Genomic DNA, 22,282 nt, shown 5'->3' with positions numbered 1-22,282 from the left:
TGTGTCATGTCAGTATTTATGATGTGTGTTGGCCGCACCACTTCCTTCATGAAGTTCGTTGCTCTGGCCTAGAAACACGCTAGCATTTTCCAGTGCAGACAAATAGTCTAAACTTGATTTTTGATTATGTCCAACATGTCTGGGTACAGACGCCGTTACAGACGCACCATGACTACCACCGAGGCCTTGCAGTATTTACAGGCGTTGGACAGCGGCCATTTTAAATTGTTTAAAAATAGTATTAAAGTTGTTAAAATGTTAATTTTGGTGTCAGTTAGTTTCATGACAGACATATTAATATATGTAATGCATTGATATCTCAGCTGGGTATTTATCTTGACACAGCATAGAGTTTAAAAACCGTCCGCCCATGGTCGTTCCAGTAGTTTTTAATTTCCAGTCGTTGTTTGGGACGATTTCAATATTTATTTTAATTTGTTTTTTTTTACAAAATGTCACATTTTATAGGCCTTGTTACGTTTGTTAGATTAGCAATATGTGTTCTCCATTTTGTTTTTAAGGTAATATTTTCTCTTTTTCAATTCTGCTATTCAAGTTCGACCATGTCTCTCTGAAGTTTAAATTGTTTAAAAATAGTATTAAAGTTGTTCAAATGTTAATTTTGGTGTCAGTCTTTTCATAACAGACATACTAACATATGCAATGCATTAATATCTCAATTGGGTATTTATCTTGACACAATATTGAGTTTAAAAACCGGCCGTCATGTTGACTCCCCTGGTGGTTTTAGGTAGGAGTGAAATCCCGCTCGTTCTAGTGTTAAATCCTGTAAATTGCGAGGTGGGGCTTCCATGGATCAGACTTCGGATTGAGATCTTGGGAATTTGAAGGCCAAGGCAACACCTTGAACTTGAGGATTCTAGGGCTGTCGCAATTATTACATAATCGCCTGATCGCGATTATTTGACCTGACTATGATCATTGTGCATAATGGTCAGAATCGTTTCCATTCATTTGTATAAAAACAGCTGGATGAAACTAACAGAAATGTCATATTTCATCACTATTTCCATGTCGTTTTCCACTGTTTGTTGTTTGACTGGCACTCTTTTAATGACGGCATCTTGAGTGGTGAATTAGCGCCAACAAACTGTTTATCCTGAGATGCTTATTCTATAATATTCTGTAATATTCTATGATATTCTGTAATATTCTATAATATTCTGCAATCCATCCATTATCCAAACCACTTATCCTGCTCTCGGGGTCGCGAGGATGCTGGAGGCTATCCCAGCACTCACTGGGTGGCAGGCAGGGAGACACCCTATCTGTAATATTCTAAAATATTCTATAATATTCTGTAATATTCTACAATATTCTGCAATCCATCCATTATCCAAACCACTTATCCTGCTCTCAGGTTCGTGGGGATGCTGGAGCCTATCCCAGCACTCATTGGGCGGCAAGCGGGGAGACCCCCTAATATTCTATAATATTGGATGCCTGCATCTGGACGAGCATGTGTTGACATGAACGTAGTTGTAAAGCCAAACAGCGCAGCGGCGCTGTGGAACATGTTGATTTTAAGCCAGATGAAAAAGGAGAGCCTGATAACTTGGAGGAGGCGATTTGTTGGATTTGCAGCAAAAATGTGGCGGTCAAAAGCGCTGATACCACAAATTTAAAAACCATCTACAGATCCACCACCCCACCGATTCGCCGAACGTGGAAAGACAGCCACGGCTGCTCCTGAAGCTTTCGGACGAGTGTCTAAATATAAACGTGACAGTACCACATGGCGCACATTAACAGACAGTGTAATGCGGTATATAGCCAAAGAAATGCATCCGTTCAGTACGGTTGAAAAACCAGCATTTAAAAAAATGCTGCAAAAGTGTGACAAGCAGTATGAATTACCAGGAAGAAGACACATCTCCAAAACTGCAATCCCCAATTTATACAACCAAGTAAGGATGATATTATCAAGGATGTAAAGGAAATTGGCTTTACCTCAGACGTGTTAGTAAGTAGTAAGTTTGACTCCCTGTATTTTCTAGACCATGTGCAACAACCTGAGGTTAGCGTCATCGGTATCCCCCGGGTGGGAGAGCAGAGCTGTGTGTCCTGCAGTGTCCGCCACACATGTCCATCTTCTCCCTTGACCCTAACCTTTAAAGATGTGCATGGGGGCGTTTGGGTAGCGTGGCGGTCTATTCCTATTGTTGCCTACCAACACTGGGCTTGCCGGTTCGAATCCTTGTGTTACCTGCGGCTTGGTCGGGCGTCCCTACAGACACAACTGGCCGTGTCTGTGGGTGGGAAGCCCGATGTGGGTATGCGTCCTGGTCACTGCACTAGCGCCTCCTCTGGTCAGTCGGGGTGGCTGTTCGGGGGGAGGGGGAACTGGGGGGGAGAGCGTTATACCCCCACGTGCTACGTCCCCCTGGTGAAATTCCTCACCATCAGGTGAAAAGAAGCAGCTGGCGACTCCACATGTATCGGAGGAGACGTGGTAGTCTGCAGCCCTCCCCGGACTGGCAGTGGGGGTGGAGCAACAACCGGGACGGCTCAGAAAATAGTGTAATTGGCCAAGTACAATTGGGGAGAAAAAAGGGGGAAAGGCTCCCCCCCCAAAAAAAAATTCAAATCATTAATCGTGATTATTTGTATGACAATTAATCATCAACTAAAATATCATGATCATGACAGCCCTAGCTGCAATGCAAATAGTTTTGTTCGTTAATGATTTTCCTTTGAAAAAAACACTTGAGGATAATCTGATCATTTTGTTCAAACATGTAAACTGTTTTTAAATGACTGAAAGGCTGTCTGTTCTTTGACACCATTAAAGATTCAAAAAAGGAAATTTCTTTATTGTGTTCACTCATTTATAGCAAGATAAGTCCTCTGTTGATCCCTTACTCTGGAAATTAGCAAGCATTAAGTTAATATGAACAGCTGCTAAAATAAATGGTGACAATAAACCTTGAGTACTGTGGGTATAAAGGAATTCTGTAAACTTTATTTTTCAGAATTGCATTTATAGTAACAATGTTGATGTGATGATAAAGGCATCGAGAGTCTGGAGATTTTGGTTTAGGTACCTTGAAAGTGCTTGAAAGTAATTGAATTTTTGCTCTTAAAAATGTGTAAATACCCTGTGTATAAATGAGAACTCAGTTTTTGATTTTTAATAAATCTGCAAAAATGTCAAAAAACATGTTTTCACTTTTTCAGTATAGGTTATTGAGTGAAGATTGATGGGCATAAATTTCAGTTAAATCCATTTAAAATTAAATCTACAACACAGTGTACAACATGTGAAGGGGTGAATACTTTCTGAAGCCTCGGTATGTATAGATAGATAATAACATCTAAGGTTGGGTTGCTTTTAGAAAATACTTCTTTTTTTGAACCCTAACCCTAACAATACCCCAACCCCCCCCCCCCCATCTGTCTCTAGTCTCAACTTAACCTGTCTATCTGGTTCCAGTCTGAACTTAACCTGTCTGTCTTTCTCCAGTCTGAACTTAACTTGTCTTTGTCTCCAGTCTGACCCATTAGGTCTTAATGCAGCACCAGCAGTGGGTGGAGATGGTAATCTAGGCAATGGCCAGAGGAAGAGACGGGTATCTGAGGAACAGGCCGCGGGACCTAACAGTTTTAAACGGCCCAAGGTAAAATATTAACCAGTTGACATAGCCTGTTAGCTAACCAAACTGAGCCTACATCTAACTAGAAACGTATTGCTCCCTCCAATATTCAATACTCATCATCATCATCAGTGGCGGTCACTCGAAGCGAGTATGACTGTCCTCTCTGTTGGGTTGTCTACTTGTGGGTCTTCAGATGGCTGTAGAGGCCGAGCCGTGATCCACATACTTTGGTGCAGTGTGGACAGGGAAAAGTGGTGGTGGTGGTGGTTGAGCCTTTTTTTCTCTCTGTCCTTGTGGCGCTGTCGCTTTTTTTCTATGGCACAGTGGAGTTCCATTTCATGACATGCAGCTTCTTCCTGCACAGATTTCTTACTGGAGCTCCTATCCAGTGCCATGTGTTCCCAGTTCCTTGATGTGATGTTGAATTTCTTCAGACTGGTCTTGATATTGTGCTCGAAACATGTCTTTTGCCTGCCGGGAGCTCGCTGACCTTCCTTCAGCTGGGAGTACAGGATCTGTTTGGGGAGACATGTGTTGGACATGCAGATGACATGAGCTGTCCATCGGAGTTGGTGCTGCATTATTGTGGTGGTGATGCTAGTCATATTGGCTTCTTCCAGAACGTTGATGTTGGTGCATCTGTCCTTCCAGCTGATCCTTAGGATCTTTCGTAATCATCTTTGGTGGTATTGTTCCAGGGCTCTCAGGTGCCTGCTGTCCATGACTGCGCCATACAGCAGGGTGGGGAGAACAACAGCTCTGTAGACCAGGAGTTTTGTTTGGGCCTTTAGGTCTCAATCTTCAAAGATGCTTTTCCTGAGTCTGGCATAAGCACCCCTGGCACAACCCAGGCGATGGTTGACCTCAGAGTCGATGTCAGCTTTTGAGGAGAGAAGGCTGCTGAAGTAGGGGAAGTGATCAACATTTTCAAGAATTTTTCTGTCCACTTTTATGGTGGGCTGAGTAGATGGCTGGTTGGGTGGAGGTTGATATAGGACCTGGGTCTTCTTGACATTTAATGCTAGACCCAGGGCTCAGTATGCCTTGGCAAAGGCATTCAGAATGTCCTGGAGGTCTTCTGCATAGTGTGCTGTGATGGCATTGTCATCTGCATACTGAAGCTCCATGATGGTGATATTATAGACTTTGCTCTTGGCCTTGGACCTATTAAGGTTGAAGAGCCTGCCGTCAGTTCTGTTATAGGATTGGGATCCCCCATGGCAGCTCTTTGCCAATGAGGTGCAGTATGGCAGCAATAAAGATGGCAAACAGGGCAGGTGTGATGATGCATCCCTGTTTGACCCCTGTTTCCACAGTGAAGGGCTCTGACTCAGAGCTGCTGTTGCTGAGCACTGTGACTGACATGCCATCATGTAGAAGCCTCAATATTCTGATGTATTTGTCAGGGCAGCCATATCTTGATAGTATGCTCCAGAGCCTGGCAGTCTACTAAGTCAAAGGCCTTTGTCAGGTCTATGAAAGCCATGTACAAAGGCTGCCTTTGTTCAAGGCATTTTTCCTAGAGTTCGCATGCTGTAAATAAAATGTCTGCTGTACCTGTGGATGGGCAGAAGCCACACTGAGATTCTGGGAATACTTCCTCAGCCAGTGGTAGCAGTTGGTTTGCGAGGACATTAGTGAGGACTTTGCCTGATGTTGACAGGAGTCAGATGCCCCTGTAGTTTCCACATTCTGTCTTGTCCCCTTTCTTGAACATGGCCATTATTAGAGCATCCCTGAGCTCTGAGAGGAGTTCTCCTTTTTCCCAGACCTTGAGGAGGAGGGCATGGATGTAGTACAGGAGCTCTGGTCCACCTTCCTTTAAGATCTCAGCTGGGGTCCCATCTGGATTGGTGGCCTTGTTGTTCTTAAGGCTCCTGGTGGCACCTTGGACCTCTGTCATGGTGGGAGGTTCCTCAATGGCTTTTCTGTTGGGACTCTGGGGAATGTAGCTGGCAATGACGGGTTCGGCTGTGCTGTTGTGGTTGAGGAGTTCCTAGAAGTGCTCCTTCCAATGGGTGTTAATGGACTTGTTGTCCTTAAGCAGCACCTGCCCATCTTTTGAGTACAAGGGGTTTAAGCCGCAGTTGCTTGGTCCATAGATGGCCTTACTAGCATTGAAAAAGCCTCTGGTGTCACCCGAGTCTGCCAGTCGCTGGATTTCCAGAGCCTTTTCTGTCCACCAAGAGTTCTTAAGCTCCCTCACCCGTCTCTGGACATCCACCTTGGCTCTGGAGTGAGCCACTATTTTAGCCTTGCAGGTGACATCTTTTGCCAGGCATGAAAGGCTTTCCTTTTCTTGGAGATGCGCTGTTCTATCTCTGTGTCATTCTCATCAAACCAGTCCTGGTGTTTTCTGGGCTTGTACCCAAGGGGGGGTTTGCAGGTGTCGAGTATGGTGGATTTGAGCAGGCTCCAGTGCTTCTCAATGTCATTAGGATATTCCTGTTGGAGGGTTTCCCCAAGAGAGGCCTGAAGTATAGCTGCTGAGTGGCAGTTTCCTTCAGGCTTTCAAGGTTCAGTCTTGGCTGGATCTGCTTCTTTTGAATCCTCCTCTTCCTCTTGAGTTTGATGGACATCGTGGAGCAGCTGAGGCAATGATCTGTCCAGCAGTCATCTGCATTGATCATGGCCCCCATGATGTTCACGTCACAGCGGTCCCCGGTTTGTACAATGACATAGTCAAGGACATAGTCACTGTTTTGAGCGGGGATGTCCCCAAGGTGCCTTCATTTTTTTTCCCGGCAAAACAGTTAGTGATGGTGAGATAGTACTGAGCACATTTGCTAAGAAGCAGAACTCTATTGGAGTTGATTTTCCTGATTCATTCCTTTCCTATAGTGCCCTTCCAGAGGTGTTGATCCCGGCTGACCCTGGCATTGAAGTCTGCTAGGAGAATAATATTATCCTCCTTGGGGATTCTTACCAGTGTCTCGCCTGAGCAGACATAGATGGTCTTTCTTTCTGTCTTCATGCATGCTTAATAATCCTGGTAAGAAAATCAAAGAAAATTGAATCAGTTCATCTGGATAGGTTTATTGACAAACGCTTTTTTATTCATCTAAGTGACCTCTTCAGTTTAAACTGACTGCAGATATCCCCACCCTTATAAACAATATAGTTGCATAACGACCCAAACCAACGCTCAGTTTCATATGCAAATATGGTGTGACCCTTAACTTGAGTTTCAATGGCCGTGTCTATTCACAGAGGATTTGGGAATGTTTGTAAACACAACATTGTAAGATGGCGACAGGTGTACTCTTGAACCCCCCCTCGGTTCAGGGATGGTCGTGCCCTCTTCACATAGATGGCCTCTTTGACTCCCTGTTCAAACCAGGGTTTTTCCCTATCAAGGATGTTCACTTCCTCATCCTTGAAAGAGGTGGGGCCTAAGAGTACATCTGTCGCCATCTTACAATGCTGTGATTGCAAACATTCCTAAATCCTCTGAACAGTACACATGGCCATTGAAACTCTAGTTAATGGTCACACCATATTTGCATATGAAACGGATCTTTGGTTTCGGTCGTTACGCAATTGTATTGTTTATAAGGGTGGGGATACCTGCAGTCGCTGTATTTATAAGGGTGGGGACACCTGCAGTCACTGTATTGTTTATAAGAGTGGGGATACCTGCAGTCACTGTATTGTTTATAAGGGTGGGGATACCTGCTGTCAGTTTAGACTGAAGAGGTTACTTAGATGAGTGATAAAGAGTTTCTGTCAATAAACGTTGTAGCCAGATAAACTAATTCAACTTTCTTTGATCTTTTTATTTATTTTTGGATTCCCCCCCCCTTTTTTTCTCCCCAATTGTACTTGGCCAATTACCCCACTCTTCCAAGCTGTCCCGGTCGTTGCTCCAGCCCCCTTCTGCTGATCCGGAGAGGGCTGCAGACTACCACATGTCTCCTCCGACACATGTGGAGTCACTAGCCGTGTCTTTTCACCTGGCAATGAGGAGTTTTGCCCCCAAACAGGCGCCCCGACCGACCAGAGGAGACGCTAGTGCAGCGACCAGGACACATACCCACATCCGGCTTTCCAACCGCAGACACGGCCAATTGTGTCTGTCGGGACGCCCTACCAAGCCGGAGGCAACATGGGAATGGAACCGGTGATCCCCTTGTTGGTAGGCAATGGAATAGACCGCTATGATACCCGGACACCCTTTTCTTTGATCTTTTACTTCCTCTTCAGAGTCTAAAGTTAGGAGCATAGGCACTCACAACTGTTGCCATCTGGTTGTTGGCAAGCGCCAGATGGATGGTCATGAAATGCTCACTGATCCCCACAGGAAGTTCAGACAGGGGCCTGATGATCTGGTTCCTGATGGCAAATCCTGGATCCTGGGCTTATCAGCAGCTTTTCCTTTCCAGAAGAAAGTGTAGCTACCGTTCTCCTCCTTCAGTTGTCCTTTGCCTGCCCATCAGTTTTCAGAAAGGGCAGGTATGTCAATCCGGCATCTCTTCAGTTCTCTAGCAATGATTGCAGTTCTCCTCTCTGGTCTGTCACTCATTGCACTATCCTTCAGTGTGCGCACATTCCAGGCTCCAAAGTTCATGTTTCCAAGGTTTCTGACTGCATGTGATGATCTCTCTGGATGCTTTAATCCAGTCAGGAGGTTTGAGGCAGGCTATTTTTAGGGCACCTTTTTTATCCCCTTCACCAGGTGGGGTGAGCAGAGTGGATCCTAAAGAGGGCTGTTCAGTCATGGGTGCAGCTACTGAATGGGCTCTTTCTACCTCGTTCCAAGAGCCCAGCGACTGAATCTAGCACCCACCATCTGATGTGCCAGCTCATGACTAGGGGCTTCCTGATCTCATAATGCTGCCCCCATCACCACTTGCCGGTCACCATAGGACTTAATCCGAGGTGGATTCCCTTTATGGAGGACGCCTGTGCGTGACTTTAATGTGGGGGGACTGGTGCACAGACAGACACTACATGGTCCTTGACAGATCTGGATCAGGATCCAGTCGCATGGAGTTCAAGGTGACTGGGGGCCCATGTCTGCTGCAGTCTTCCATCTGCCTTCCCAGCTTGTTGTGATGCTTCCCTAAAGTCGGCCATCATCCTCCACCTGTTCAACCACTGAGGTCTTGGTTGGATTGCTTTTTGTCAGGGACCTGCCCCTTGACCTTACCCCCATGGGTGACCCTACCAGGAGCATAGCTGCAGACGGCATTGCTCTCAGGATCTCAGGACCATGCAAGCTTTTCCACCACGAAACGGCGACAATCCACGGAGAAGACACAATACTGCACTATAATTAGCCCATTCCTACTTCATACTCAACCCATAACCATATCAGAATCAACCAAAACCCATGACCAACCTTTAACTGCACTACAACCAGCCTAGTATTATGACTAACTCAGACCTACCGAATGAAATTAAAACTGTAAAGTATAAATTATGCATAACTATAACAGTGAGTTCCATGAGACTGTCTGGCATTTCAGTTTATTTCTGTTGATAAGATGTGATTTGACCCCCCCCCCCTCATTTCAGGTTGAGCCCACCACTCCCATTTCTCCCAGCACCCCAGGGGTGAAGCCCTGGAGTTCAGCCCCAGAGGACAGACAGAGCCAATTAGCAACCGCCACCACCCCTAGCTCTGCCCCTACCCCGTACAGACCAGCCATGTGAGTACTCGGACACCCCTATTGTTGTAGCATACCTATACCTGATGGCATCGTCCAGTGATGATGGAACTTTACTGTTAGCATCTGCAGGGACCAGCATCCTGTTGCTGTCATGAGGGATGCACCAATATCACGTTTGTACTTGTGATGACCTCTGCCCGTCCTTGCCAGTCTGTCTTTTCCTACTTGTTTTTCAGATACCTGGTGGGTGGGGCAGGGGATCGTCAGTGCCAACTGGAAGCACCTGAGCCCAGTGTGCCCAGACCTTAAAACAGGCTGTTCCCCAGTTGACATTAGATGAGCTTGTTTGTATTTAGTGGAGACTGTGTGAAAAAATTAAGTTGTTCCTCCTGCGTTGTGGTTCCCCTCCCCTCCTTTTTCATGGCTTGTGGAGCCGGGCTATGACACACTGCCAATACCGATTCCAAGTATGAATCTAAGTATCTGCCAATATCGAGTACTGAGCCAATCCATTACTTTTTACTGGATTTTTGTCTTGGGTAAAATATCTCTTTGGTAAAATTGGCCTGATATCCGACACCAGTATCAGCACTGATGCATCCCTTGCTGTAAACACTACTGGTCTGGATTATGATATCTGAATCCGAAGCCGAATACTTTATTCATCCCAGAGGGGAAATTGGGTTCTATTACAGACACTCATGCTCTAATAAGAAAAAACTAAAAACTAACAAGAAAAACAGAAACAAGTAGAAAAAAAGATAAATAAGAAATAGAAATAAGAACAAAATACGTTAGGGATGGTGGTGGTGTGGTCTGTTCTATGCACATAGTTGCAGTTTGTCACAGTGTTGTAGTCGAGTCACTAAACCTCAAGTCCGAGTCGAGTCTCGAATCCCCAGTGTTCGAGTCCGAGTTCCCAAAAGTCGAGTCCGAGTCAAGTCCCCATTACCTGAGTCCGAGTCCGAGACATCAAGGTTAAGTGTGAGTCGAGTTCCAAGATGGGCTCCGGTGCTCCACTCTGGCACCGTAAGAAAGCCGATATACAAATAAAAAAGTCTACATTAAACAAAAATGACACAGCTGACACCATTTCAAAGGGAGTTTATTTACTTTGTGACACAATAGCCAAACAAATGCACTTGCTAGCATGTGCACACACACCAGTGTTGTAGTCAAGTCACTAAACCTCGAGTCTGAGTCGAGTCTCGAGTCCCCAGTGTTCAAGTCCGAGTCGTCAGTGCTCAAGTCCAAGTCGAGTCACGAGTCCTGAAAATCAGGACTTGAGTCGAACTCGAGTCAGAGTCTTGAAATCGAGTACTACAACACTGGTTTGTCATACAGACGGGCGCTTGATCATCTAGATCAGGGCTTTCCATGCTTTTTTATGTCGTGACTCTCCTGTGGAGGTGCTTTTTGGCCCATAACCCACCAAATATTTTGTGCAGAAAAATAAGCAATAACTTCTCCTAACCCATCAAAAAGTGCGATAATTAACAGTGCTCTCTACACTGTTCTTCGGTACAGTATTCCCCGTCTCAGTCGTCGTACATGGCCTGCTAATCTACTACTATTACTACTACTACTACTTTTGGCTGCACCTGTCAGGGGTCGCCACAGCGACTCATACGTTTCCATGTCTTCCTGTCCTCTACATCTTCCTCTGTCACACCAGCCACCTGTATGTCCTCCCTCACCACATCCATAAACCTCTTTGGTCTTCCTCTTCTCCTCTTCCCTGGCAGCTCCATATTCAGCATTCTTCTCCCAATATACCCAGCATCTCTCCTCCACACATGTCCAAACCATCTCAGTCTTGCCTCTCTTGCTTTGTCTCCAAACCGTCCAACCTGAGCTGTCCCTCTAATATACTCGTTCCTAATCCTGTCCTTCATCATCACTCCCAATGAAAATCTTAGTCAAGTCAGTTTTATTTGTGTAGCCCAATATCACAAATTACAAATTTGCCTCAGGGGGGGGGGGCTTTACAGCAACACAACGTCCTGTCCTTAGACCCTCACATCGGATAAGGAACAACTCCCTAAAAACCTTTAATAGGGAGAAAGCTCAGGGAGAGCAACAGAGGAGGATCTCTCTCCCAAGACGCACAACGTACAGTGGTGTTGTGTTTACACAATTTACACAATACAACATTGAAAGAGGATAGCACATTTATAATGGACTTATAAAATTTATGAACTATATGATGAGCGGGATGCCAAGCAGTGTCCAGACGCCACCGGAACAGCCCAGGACCCAAGCCATGCGACCACCATCACCATGTTAAAAAAAAAATTATATGGATTTATAAGATATATAAAAATAAAATGTGATGAGGGGGATGCCAAGTAGCGTCCAGGTGCCAACCACTGTCACCATGGAGACCTGGGAGGAGAACCGACTGCACGTGCACACAAGGGAAACTCACATCACACCATTCTCACACACACACAAGAAAAGAAAGGAGAAGACATCATTCAGAGAGAGAGAAAAGACGTGACAGAAGATAACAGTTTGCAATAGTCATTAGTCATAATTAAGTCATCAGTTAGTCATAAGCATCTTAGCATCTTCAACTCTGCCACCTCCAGCTCCGCCTCCTGTCTTTTCGTCAGTGCCACTGTCTCCAAACCATATAACATAGCTGGTCTCACAACCATCTTGTAAACTTTCCCTTTAACTCTTGCTGATACCCTTTTGTCGCAAATCACTCCTGACACACTTCTCCACCCACTCCAACCTGCCTGCACTCTCTTTTTCACCTCTCTACTGCACTCCCCGTTACTTTGGACAGTTGACCCCAAGTATTTAAACTCAAATGCCTTTGTCACCTCTACTCCTTGCATCCTGACCATTCCACTGTCCTGTCTCTCATTCACGCATAAGTATTCCGTCTTGCTCGTACTGACTTTCATTCCTTTTCTCTCCAGTGCATACCTCCACCTCTCCAGGCTCTCCTCAACCTGCACCCTACTCTTGCTACAGATCACAATGTCATCCGCGAACATCATCGTCCATGGAGACTCCTGCCTGATCTTGTCCGTCAACCTGTCCATCACCATTGCAAACAAGAAAGGGCTCAGAGCCGATCCTTGATGTAATCCCACCTCCACCTTGAACCCATCTGTCATTCCAACCGCACACCTCACCATTGTCACACTTCCCTCATACGTATCCTGCACCACTCCTACATACTTCTCTGCAACTCCTGACTTCCTCATACAATACCACACCTCCTCTCTCGGCACTCTGTCATAAGCTTTCTCTAAATCTACAAAGACACAATGCAACTCTTTCTGGCCTTCTCTATACTTCTCAATCAACATTCTCAAAGCAAACATCGCATCTGTGGTGCTCTTTCGTAGCATGAAACCATACTGCTGCTTGCTGATTGTCACCTGTCCTCTTAACCTAGCTTCTATTACTCTTTCCCAAATCTTCATGCTGTGGCTGATCAACTTTATACCTCTGTAGTTGTTACAGTTCTGCACATCGCCCTTGTTCTTGAAAATCGGTACCAGTATGCTTCTTCTCCACTCCTCAGGCATCCTCTCACTTTCCAGGATTGTGTTAAACAATCTAGTTAAAAACTCCACTGCCATCTCTCCTAAACATCTCCATGCCTCCACAGGTATGTCATCAGGACCAACTGCCTTTCCATTCTTCATCCTCTTCATAGCTGCCCTCACTTCCTCCTTGCTAATCCGCTGAACTTCCTGATTCACTATCCCTACATCATCCAACCTTCTCTCTCTCTCATTTTCTTCATTCATCAGCCCCTCAAAGTATTCCTTCCACCTTCTTAGCACACTCTCCTTGCTTGTCAGCACATTTCCATCTCTATCCTTGATCGCCCTAACTTGCTGCACATCCTTTGCAGCTTGGTCCCTCTGTCTAGCCAATCGGTACAAGTCCTTTTCTCCTTCCTTAGTGTCTAATCTGTCATACATCTCACCATACGCCTTTTCCTTTGCCTTTGCCACCTCTCTCTTTGCTTTACGCTGCATCTCCTTGTACTCCTGTCTACTTTCTTCATCTCTCTTACTATCCCACTTCTTCTTTGCCAACCTTTTCCTCTGTATAATTTGCTGTACTTCCTCATTCCACCACCAAGTCTCCTTGTCTTCCTTCCTCTGTCCTGATGACACACCAAGTACCTTCCTAGCTGTCTCCCTCACTATTTCTGCAGTGGTTGTCCAGCCATCTGGCAACTCTTCACTACCACCCAGTTCCTGTCTTAACTCCTGCCTGAACTCCACACAACATTCTTCCTTCTTCAACTTCCACCATTTGATCTTCGGCTGTGTCTTCACTCGCTTCCTCTTCTTGGTCTCCAAAGTCATCCTACAGACCACCATCCGATGCTGCCTAGCTACGTTCTCCCCTGTCACCACCTTGCAGTCTCCAATCCCTTTTAGATGGCGCCTTCTACATAAGATATAGTCCACCTGTGTGCACTTTCCTCCACTCTTGTACGTCACCCTGTGTTCCTCCCTCTTCTTGAAATATGTATTCACCACAGCCATTTCCATCCTTTTCACAAAATCCACCACCATGTGTCCTTCCACATTTCTCTTCTTGACTCCATACCTTCCCATCACCTCCTCATCACCTCTGTTCCCTTCACCAACATGTCCATTGAAGTCGGCTCCAATCACCACTCTCTCCTCCTTGGGTACCCTCTCCACCATGTCGTCCAACTCACTCCAGAATTCTTCTTTTTCATCCATCTCACACCCAACTTGCGGGGCATATGCGCTGATAACATTCAGCAATAAACCTTCAATTTCCAGCTTCATACTCATCACTCTGTCTGACACTCTCTTCACCTCCAGCACGCTCTTGACATACTCTTCCTTCAGAATTACCCCTACCCCATTACTCCTCCCATTCACACCATGGTAGAAGAGTTTGAACCCACCTCCGATACTCCTGGCCTTACTCCCCTTCCACCTGGTCTCTTGCACACACAGTATGCCTACCTTTCTTCTTTCCATCATGTCAGCCAGCTCTCTCCCTTTACCAGTCATAGTGCCAACATTCAAAGTTCCAACTCTCACCTCCACATGCCTACCCTTCCTCCTCTCTAGCTGCCTCTGGACATGCTTTCCCCCCTCTCCTTCTCCTTCGCCCAACAGTAGCATAGTTTCCACCGACACCCTGCTGGTTAACAGTACCGGTGGCGGTCGTTGGTAACCCGGGCCTCGACCGATCCGGTATGTAAGTCTTATTTATGATCCGCATATTTGATTTGGCAAAGATTTTACGCCGGATGCCCTTCCTGACGCAACCCTCCCCATTTGTCTGGGCTTGGGACCGGCACTAAGGATGCACTGGCTTGTGCATCCTCAGTGGCTGGGTTACCCTGCTGGCCAGTAGTAATGGTGGAAATCGTTGGTAATCCGGGCCTCGACCGATCTAGTATGGAAATCTGATTTATGATCCGCATATTTGATTTAACAAAGATTTTACGACAGATTCCCTTCCTGACGCAACCCTTCCCATTTATCTGGGCTTGGGACCGGCACTAACAATGCACTGGCTTGTGCGTCCTCAGTGGCTGGGTTCAACATGGCCTGCTAATGGTCAAATGAAACAGAAATGTCATGTCAACATTAACTATTAAAGCAGAGGGCCAGGTGGGTTGCAGGATGTCCACTATAAAAACACTTTATTTAGACAAATAATTTCAATAAAAAGAAAGAAAACAAAACATTTATTTTCATACTTTTTGAGTCAATACAAACAATTCAGTGATTTAATGTAGTATTTTGAAATATCACTAAAATAATGTTTAATAAACCAATAGTTTGGAAACCACTTATCTAAAGAGTTTTTTTTTTAATACAGTTTGTGATTTTAGATGCACTTCATAGCAAGGAAGAAACACATGTTACTTCAGGAGCCCCTCTACAGATGTGATATGTTTTATTCAGAATCTACTGGGACCTGGACATCCAAACCAATGCTGTGATCAGAGAGAGACCCCCCGCACCACACCTGCCCCCCCATCCAGAGATTGAACTGCAGAGAGCTCAGCTGGTCACCAAACTACGTCAGCACTACCATGAACTCTGCCACCAGAGAGAAGGTAGATAGATACACATGTAGAGATCTAAATGAAAAAAATATATATACACTACCGTTCAAAAGTTTGGGATCACCCAAACAATTTTGTGTTTTCCATGAAAAGTCACACTTATTCACCACCATATGTTGTGAAATGAATAGAAAATAGAGTCAAGACATTGACAAGGTTAGAAATAATGATTTGTATTTGAAATAAGATTTTTTTTACATCAAACTTTGCTTTCGTCAAAGAATCCTCCATTTGCAGCAATTACAGCATTGCAGACCTTTGGCATTCTAGCTGTTAATTTGTTGAGGTAATCTGGAGAAATTGCACCCCACGCTTCCAGAAGCAGCTCCCACAAGTTGGATTGGTTGGATGGGCACTTCTTTGAGCAGATTGAGTTTCTGGAGCATCACATTTGTGGGGTCAATTAAACGCTCAAAATGGCCAGAAAAAGAGAACTTTCATCTGAAACTCGACAGTCTATTCTTGTTCTTAGAAATGAAGGCTATTCCATGCGAGAAATTGCTAAGAAATTGGAGATTTCCTACACCGGTGTGTACTACTCCCTTCGGGGTCCTCCCTATAGTCCCCGGGTCCTATAGTCCCCGGGTCCTATGTTCCCCGCTTTGTATGAGACCGGGGAATATCGGACCTTTTTGTATACAGAGGGCCCTATATTCCCCACTTTTCCCCAAAAGGGTCCTATGTTCCCCGTTTTGTATGTGCAGGGGAACATAGGACCTTTCTTTATAAAAAGGGTCCTATGTTCCCCTAGGGCACCCGGGGAACATAGGACCTTTTTATAAAGAAAGGTCCTATGGTCCCCGGTCAGCAGGTTTGACGCTGTTTGGCGCAAAAAGTGCATTTTCAATAATGCATTATTTAGGGCAGATTATTAAGAAGACAATGAATCATACGATTTCTATTTTTATATCACAAAAACGAATTCACAAAGTCCAGGTTGGCTAAAGTATGTGGAAACTTTCCACACTAAACCAATTTCAATTTATTAGGCTATAGCCTATATTTGGGCGCATAACCCACCGCGGTAGTTCTCTGATATTTATGCGCGAAATGTGTCACTTACCGAGGAAAATGCGCCTCGCCGAGTAGGTGAGCTGGCTCGTCTGTGTCTGAATGTAATATAGTAAGCCTATGTTCCTTGAGCAACTGTACCCGGGCATAGCTCAGTCGGTAGAGCTCTCGCCTATGGATCGCAAGGTCGTGAGTTCGATCCCGGGTGCCGTCAACTCAGCGTATGAGTAGCACATTGTGCGAGAAGTGCTGGGAGCTGAGGATAGGTGTTGTGTTCCGTCCTCAGCAGTCCATCTCCCAGAGGTCTAGCGCATTGTACCAGGGATAGACTCCTGCGAAAGCTGGCTGATACCGACAAGAGGCCAATTCCGACCCACTTCTTCTATGTTCCCTAGAAAGCCGTCGTTCCCATCATAACCACACCCGCTTATTGGGAAAAGCATCTGACAGATATTAGATAGAAACCATCTGCTCAGTAAGGCCCTTTAAGCATCATAATTGTAATGATAATAATAATAACATAATAATAATGACAATAATTGTCATGTACCGGTTCTGCATGTAAGGGCACCCGTATGTATGTGACGTCACCTGTTGACGTGGGGAGAAGCGCGAGGAATATTGTTCGGGCAGTCTTGCAATACGGTGGAATAAAGCAAGCCACGTTAGGCATTGTGTAATAACGGTGTGCCTGATCATTTATAATCAATGACACCTAAATAAGCATATAGGTGGGAATAACGGATCAGAACAATAATAATGATAATAATAATAGCGTAATAATGATGATGATGATGATGATGATGATAATAATAATAATAAGGATAATAATAACAATATAGCCTTATATTAGAAATGCTAAAAATTGGATAATTGAAATATTTATAATTATAAAGTAGGCTAATATAGCATGGTAATAACAATAAAATAATAACAATATATGCCTGGTCTCTTAAGATTCTAAGATGCTGTATACTACAGAAATAACGGGACATAGGCCTAGGCTAATGAATACGCCTTTTTGACAAAATATGAATGAAAGGCTAATCAACAACGCTAAAGCTGAATCACAAAACACATATTGCTCGAAAAATATTTTATAAATAGCCAAATGCACACATGATTTCGAGTTTGGAAATATTTAAGACTTGTCGTGGATGTGTGGTCATCTGCACGCAAGTTTCCTGGCGTTCTAAACCACATGATCAAAATTCACCTATGTCTAAACCGCCCGCCAACTTGCAACAATTTGCAACAATCGGTTGTTATCGGTGATAACTCGTGGACTCACTGTCATGTGCTTACTAGCCTACAAGAAGACAAACAATGGCGATAGTTATGGATGGTGATCGAGGGGGCAAAGTGTTGGTACATGAGAACTTCAGATATCAGAAGCACCGCACCAATCAAGACACCATTAGATGGAGGTGCTGGAGGTGAAACTGTAGAGTGCCACTGATCACAAATAGATCTGAAGTGGAGGACGTGGATGCTAACATTATTGTGCACGATGTTGGGGAACACGTGCATCCCCCTGACGGAGAAATGGTGCACCGTGCAGAATTCCGACAGGGGGTGGTTGCAGAAGTTGCGAGGGAGCCAACAGTCCCAATCAGAAGGATCTATAATGCGCAAAGGGTCCTGCAGCGTCGGCAATGTCAAATCCAGGGTTTTAGCCCCTCTTTGCTGAGTAGCCTAATGGACTAGGACTACTCATTTTGATTTTTTGAAGAAGAAAAAAGCCTTAACGTTAGCCTAGTTAGGCCTTGGAGATTTTTGTTTTAGACCATGCCTTTTCTGGGGGGCTTCTGCCATAGACCAACCCTTTTTCAGCCAAGCTTTTACTAGAAGCATTTTGTTATTAATAGCCTATTATCAGCATTACTATAGTATTATGCCTGCAATTGTTATTTGTTATTAGGCCTCTTTTATAATTAGGCTATTATTATTATCATTATTATTATTAGGCTGTAATTATTATTATTATTATGTATTATTTATTATTATTATTGATATTATTACTATTACTATTATTATTATTATTATTATTATTATTAAAGAAGAACATCAAAGGATGTAAGGTAGCACTCATCAAATGAAAAAAAGACACAATTCTCTATTTTACCATTTCATTGTTTGGCATCAGTCATTAACTTGGCCTGGTGGTCTTCTTCAGAAACCTTAATGACTGATGCCAAACAATAAAATGGTGAAATAGAGGACTGCCTCTGTTATTTTTTTACCATTTGGTGAGTGTTACCTTACATCCTTTGATGTTCGTCTTTGATTCATGTTTTTGGTTTAGCACCTCCACAAGCCTTTAGTTTTTTGAGAAGCACATAGTATTATTATTAGGCAATTAGCCTATTGTGTAAGGTAAGCGGCCCCCGTTGATGGATACTTTGTGCTGGTCCTAAATTTCAAGTCCTGGTCTAAGTTCTCTGCCTAAAAAGTTCATCATTAAAGTCTTTTTGAAAGAAAGTCTGCCAAGTGATTTAATATGGAAAACGATCTGCAAAGTAACAAGAAAGTGGCTGAAGTGTCCAGTGCTGTGCAAATTGAACTTTGAGCGAAGGTGGAAATGGCTAGGTTATACTGGTAGGTGGGCCTACTGCAAGACAAACTTGCGTTGATTGCCGACTGTCCATGCTGAGCCGGAGAGCCAACTAACTAGGCCTACTGCAGTAAATATTGGTAAGAAATAACAATAAAGCAAATTACAGCCTCCTCTAGGCCCGATTTGGATACGCACTCAAGGTGGCCTGCGATATACAACAGCCAACAATGGTAATACGGCCTAATTTAATCAGCGGAGGAATAGATTGTCGTAGCCTACATCTCAGCCATGACCCCAGTTTTGATTATTTTGGACCCGTTAAGGAAATAATTTGCAAAAATGGTTCTAAATTCCCCGGTTTGTTCCTCGATTGGCAATAGCGGGGAATATAGGACCCTTTATTTGGAAAAAGGTCCTATGTTCCCCTGGAAACAGCGGGGAATATAGGACCCTTTTTCCAAAAGAGGGTCCTATGTTCCCCGGTGTCTATTGCAACGGGGATTATAGGACCTTTTTAGGGGAAAACGGGGAATATGGGACCCTTTTTTTTCGAAAGGGTCCTATGTTCCCCGATCGGGGAACATAGGACCCGGGGAATATAGGACCCGGGGACTATAGGCACGGCCCCCTCCCTTCAGAGGACAGCACAAACAGGCTCTAACAGGTACTATTTAATGAAGATGCCAGTTGGGGACCTGTGAGGCGTCTGTTTCTCAAACTAGAGACTCTAATGTACTTATCTTCTTGCTCAGTTGTGCAACGCGGCCTCCCACTTCTTTTTCTACTCTGGTTAGAGCCTGTTTGTGCTGTCCTCTGAAGGGAGTAGTACACACCGGTGTAGGAAATCTTCAGTTTCTTAGCAATTTCTCGCATGGAATAGCCTTCATTTCTAAGAACAAGAATAGACTGTCGAGTTTCAGATGAAAGTTCTCTTTTTCTGGCCATTTTGAGCGTTTAATTGACCCCACAAATGTGATGCTCCAGAAACTCAATCTGCTCAAAGAAGTGCCCATCCAACCAATCCAACTTGTGGGAGCTGCTTCTGGAAGCGTGGGGTGCAATTTCTCCAGATTACCTCAACAAATTAACAGCTAGAATGCCAAAGGTCTGCAATGCTGTAATTGCTGCAAATGGAGGATTCTTTGACGAAAGCAAAGTTTGATGTAAAAAAAATCTTATTTCAAATACAAATCATTATTTCTAACCTTGTCAATGTCTTGACTCTATTTTCTATTCATTTCACAACATATGGTGGTGAATAAGTGTGACTTTTCATGGAAAACACAAAATTGTTTGGGTGATCCCAAACTTTTGAACGGTAGTGTATATACAGAAGTAAATCAGTTAGTTAACATTGTATAGCCTCTTGTTACTATGGAACTGAAGGAGTCCAATGACTATGATCAAAGATTAGATTTTTAGCTTTCATTCATAGGCAGTTTTAGCATCTTAATTTAAACCACTACAGTCCTCATAATAACCTACACACATACACACACACACACACACACACACACACATTCATAATTCTTACCAGACTGTCAACTCATTGACATGTGTCTCTTTTTTTCCCCAAACTGCTTAATATTGTAAGTCCAGGAACCTTCAGCTGAGACTCCACTCAGACTAGCGAACTAGCTAACTAAGCTACTCTGAGACTATCGAGAGCATGGTCGACTGGTTAAACTGTTATAAGACAATATGAAGGACAAAATTAAGTAGTTAGCTAAACTACTTTGAGACGGTATGAGGACATAGTTGACTAGTTACACTGTTATGAGACAGTATGAAGGATGAAGTTAACTAGTTAGCTAAGCTACTCTGATACTGTATCGAGGGCATGGTTGACTAGTTAAACTGTTATGACACAGTATGAAGGACGAAATTAAGAAGTTAGCTAAACTTCTTTGAGACAGTATGAGGACATGGTTGACTAGTTAAACTGTTATGAGACAGTATGAAGGACCAAGTTAACTAGTTGGCTAAACTACTCTGAGACGGTATGAGGACATGGATGAATAGAAAAACTGTTGTGAGACAGTATAAAGGACCAAGTTAACTGTTTAGCTAAACTTCTTTGAGACAGTATGAGGACATGGTTGACTAGTTAAACTGTTGTGAGACAGTATGAAGGATGAAGTTAACTAGTTAGCTAAGCTACTCTGATACTGTATCGAGGGCATGGTTGACTAGTTTAACTGTTATGACACAGTATGAAGGACGAAATTAAGAAGTTAGCTAAACTTCTTTGAGACAGTATGAGGACATGGTTGACTAGTTAAACTGTTATGAGACAGTATGAAGGACCAAGTTAACTAGTTAGCTAAACTACTCTGAGACGGTATGAGGACATGGATGAATAGAAAAACTGTTGTGAGACAGTATAAAGGACCAAGTTAACTATTTAGCTAAACTCCTTTGAGACAGTATGAGGACATGGTTGACTAGTTAAACTGTTGTGAGACAGTATGAAGGATCAAGTTAAGTCATTAACTAAACTACTTTGAGACAGTATGAGCACATGGTTGACTATAGTAGTATTGTTATTAGAGAGTATGCAGGACCAAGTTAACTAGTTAGCTAAACTACTTTGAGATGGTATGAGGACATGGTTGACTAGTTAAACTGTTATGAGACAGTATGAAGGACAACATTAACTAGTTAGCTAATTTTCCTTGAGGTGGTATGAGGACATGTTTGACTAGTTAAACTGTTATGAGACAGTATGAAGGACGACGTTAACTAGTTAGCTAAACTACTGTGAGACGTATGAGGACATGGTTGACTAGTTAAACTGTTATGAGACACTTTGAAGGACCAAGTTAACTAGTTAGCTAAACTACTCTGAGATGGTATGAGGACATAGTTGTCTAGTTAAACTGTTATGAAACAGTATGAGGGACAGCATTAACTAGTTAGCTAAACCACTCTGAGACGGTATGAGGACATGGCTGCCTAGATGATTAAACTACCCTGAAACAACATAGAGGATATAGTTAAAGCTACAGACAGATCATTTTCAAACTTTCAAACAGAAGAATCAAATAAAGAAGTGGGTCGGGTTTACTTGTCCTCTCTGTCCGTCTCTTCTTATTCAGGTATTGACCCACCTAGGGAGTCTTTTAACCGCTGGCTATTGGAGAGGAAAGTGATTGATAAAGGTCATGACCCCCTGCTGCCCAGTGACTGTGATCCTGTGATCTCCCCATCCATGTTTAGAGAGATCATGAATGACATCCCCATAAGGTACTGTAGCTGTCTATCCGTCTTTCTTTCTACCTGTCTGTCCAGAGGTGCTTGTCTTCTGGGTAACCAGATTTTATATACTGCTCTTTCAAACAGCAGCAGTATAAAGACAAGAGTTAGAAACAGACTGATGCTTTAA

The 22,282-nt window shown here is 43.8% G+C and overlaps 1 protein-coding gene across 1 annotated transcript in view; it reads left to right on the top strand.

Annotated features, from left to right (window-relative positions):
- pcif1 (phosphorylated CTD interacting factor 1) overlaps positions 1–22,282 on the top strand; it is a 143,377-nt gene that overhangs the window by 43,994 nt on the left and 77,101 nt on the right. Inside the window, exons 4-7 of the mRNA XM_056274487.1 lie at positions 3,513–3,638; positions 9,135–9,268; positions 15,166–15,320; positions 21,996–22,143. Coding sequence (XP_056130462.1) covers positions 3,513–3,638; positions 9,135–9,268; positions 15,166–15,320; positions 21,996–22,143 — 563 coding nt within the window. The remainder of the gene's footprint in view (positions 1–3,512; positions 3,639–9,134; positions 9,269–15,165; positions 15,321–21,995; positions 22,144–22,282) is intronic.

This window comes from Lampris incognitus, chromosome 2 (genome assembly GCF_029633865.1).
Source record: "Lampris incognitus isolate fLamInc1 chromosome 2, fLamInc1.hap2, whole genome shotgun sequence".
NCBI lineage: Eukaryota > Metazoa > Chordata > Actinopteri > Lampriformes > Lampridae > Lampris > Lampris incognitus.
This window is presented reverse-complemented; position numbering and strand designations above follow the sequence as displayed.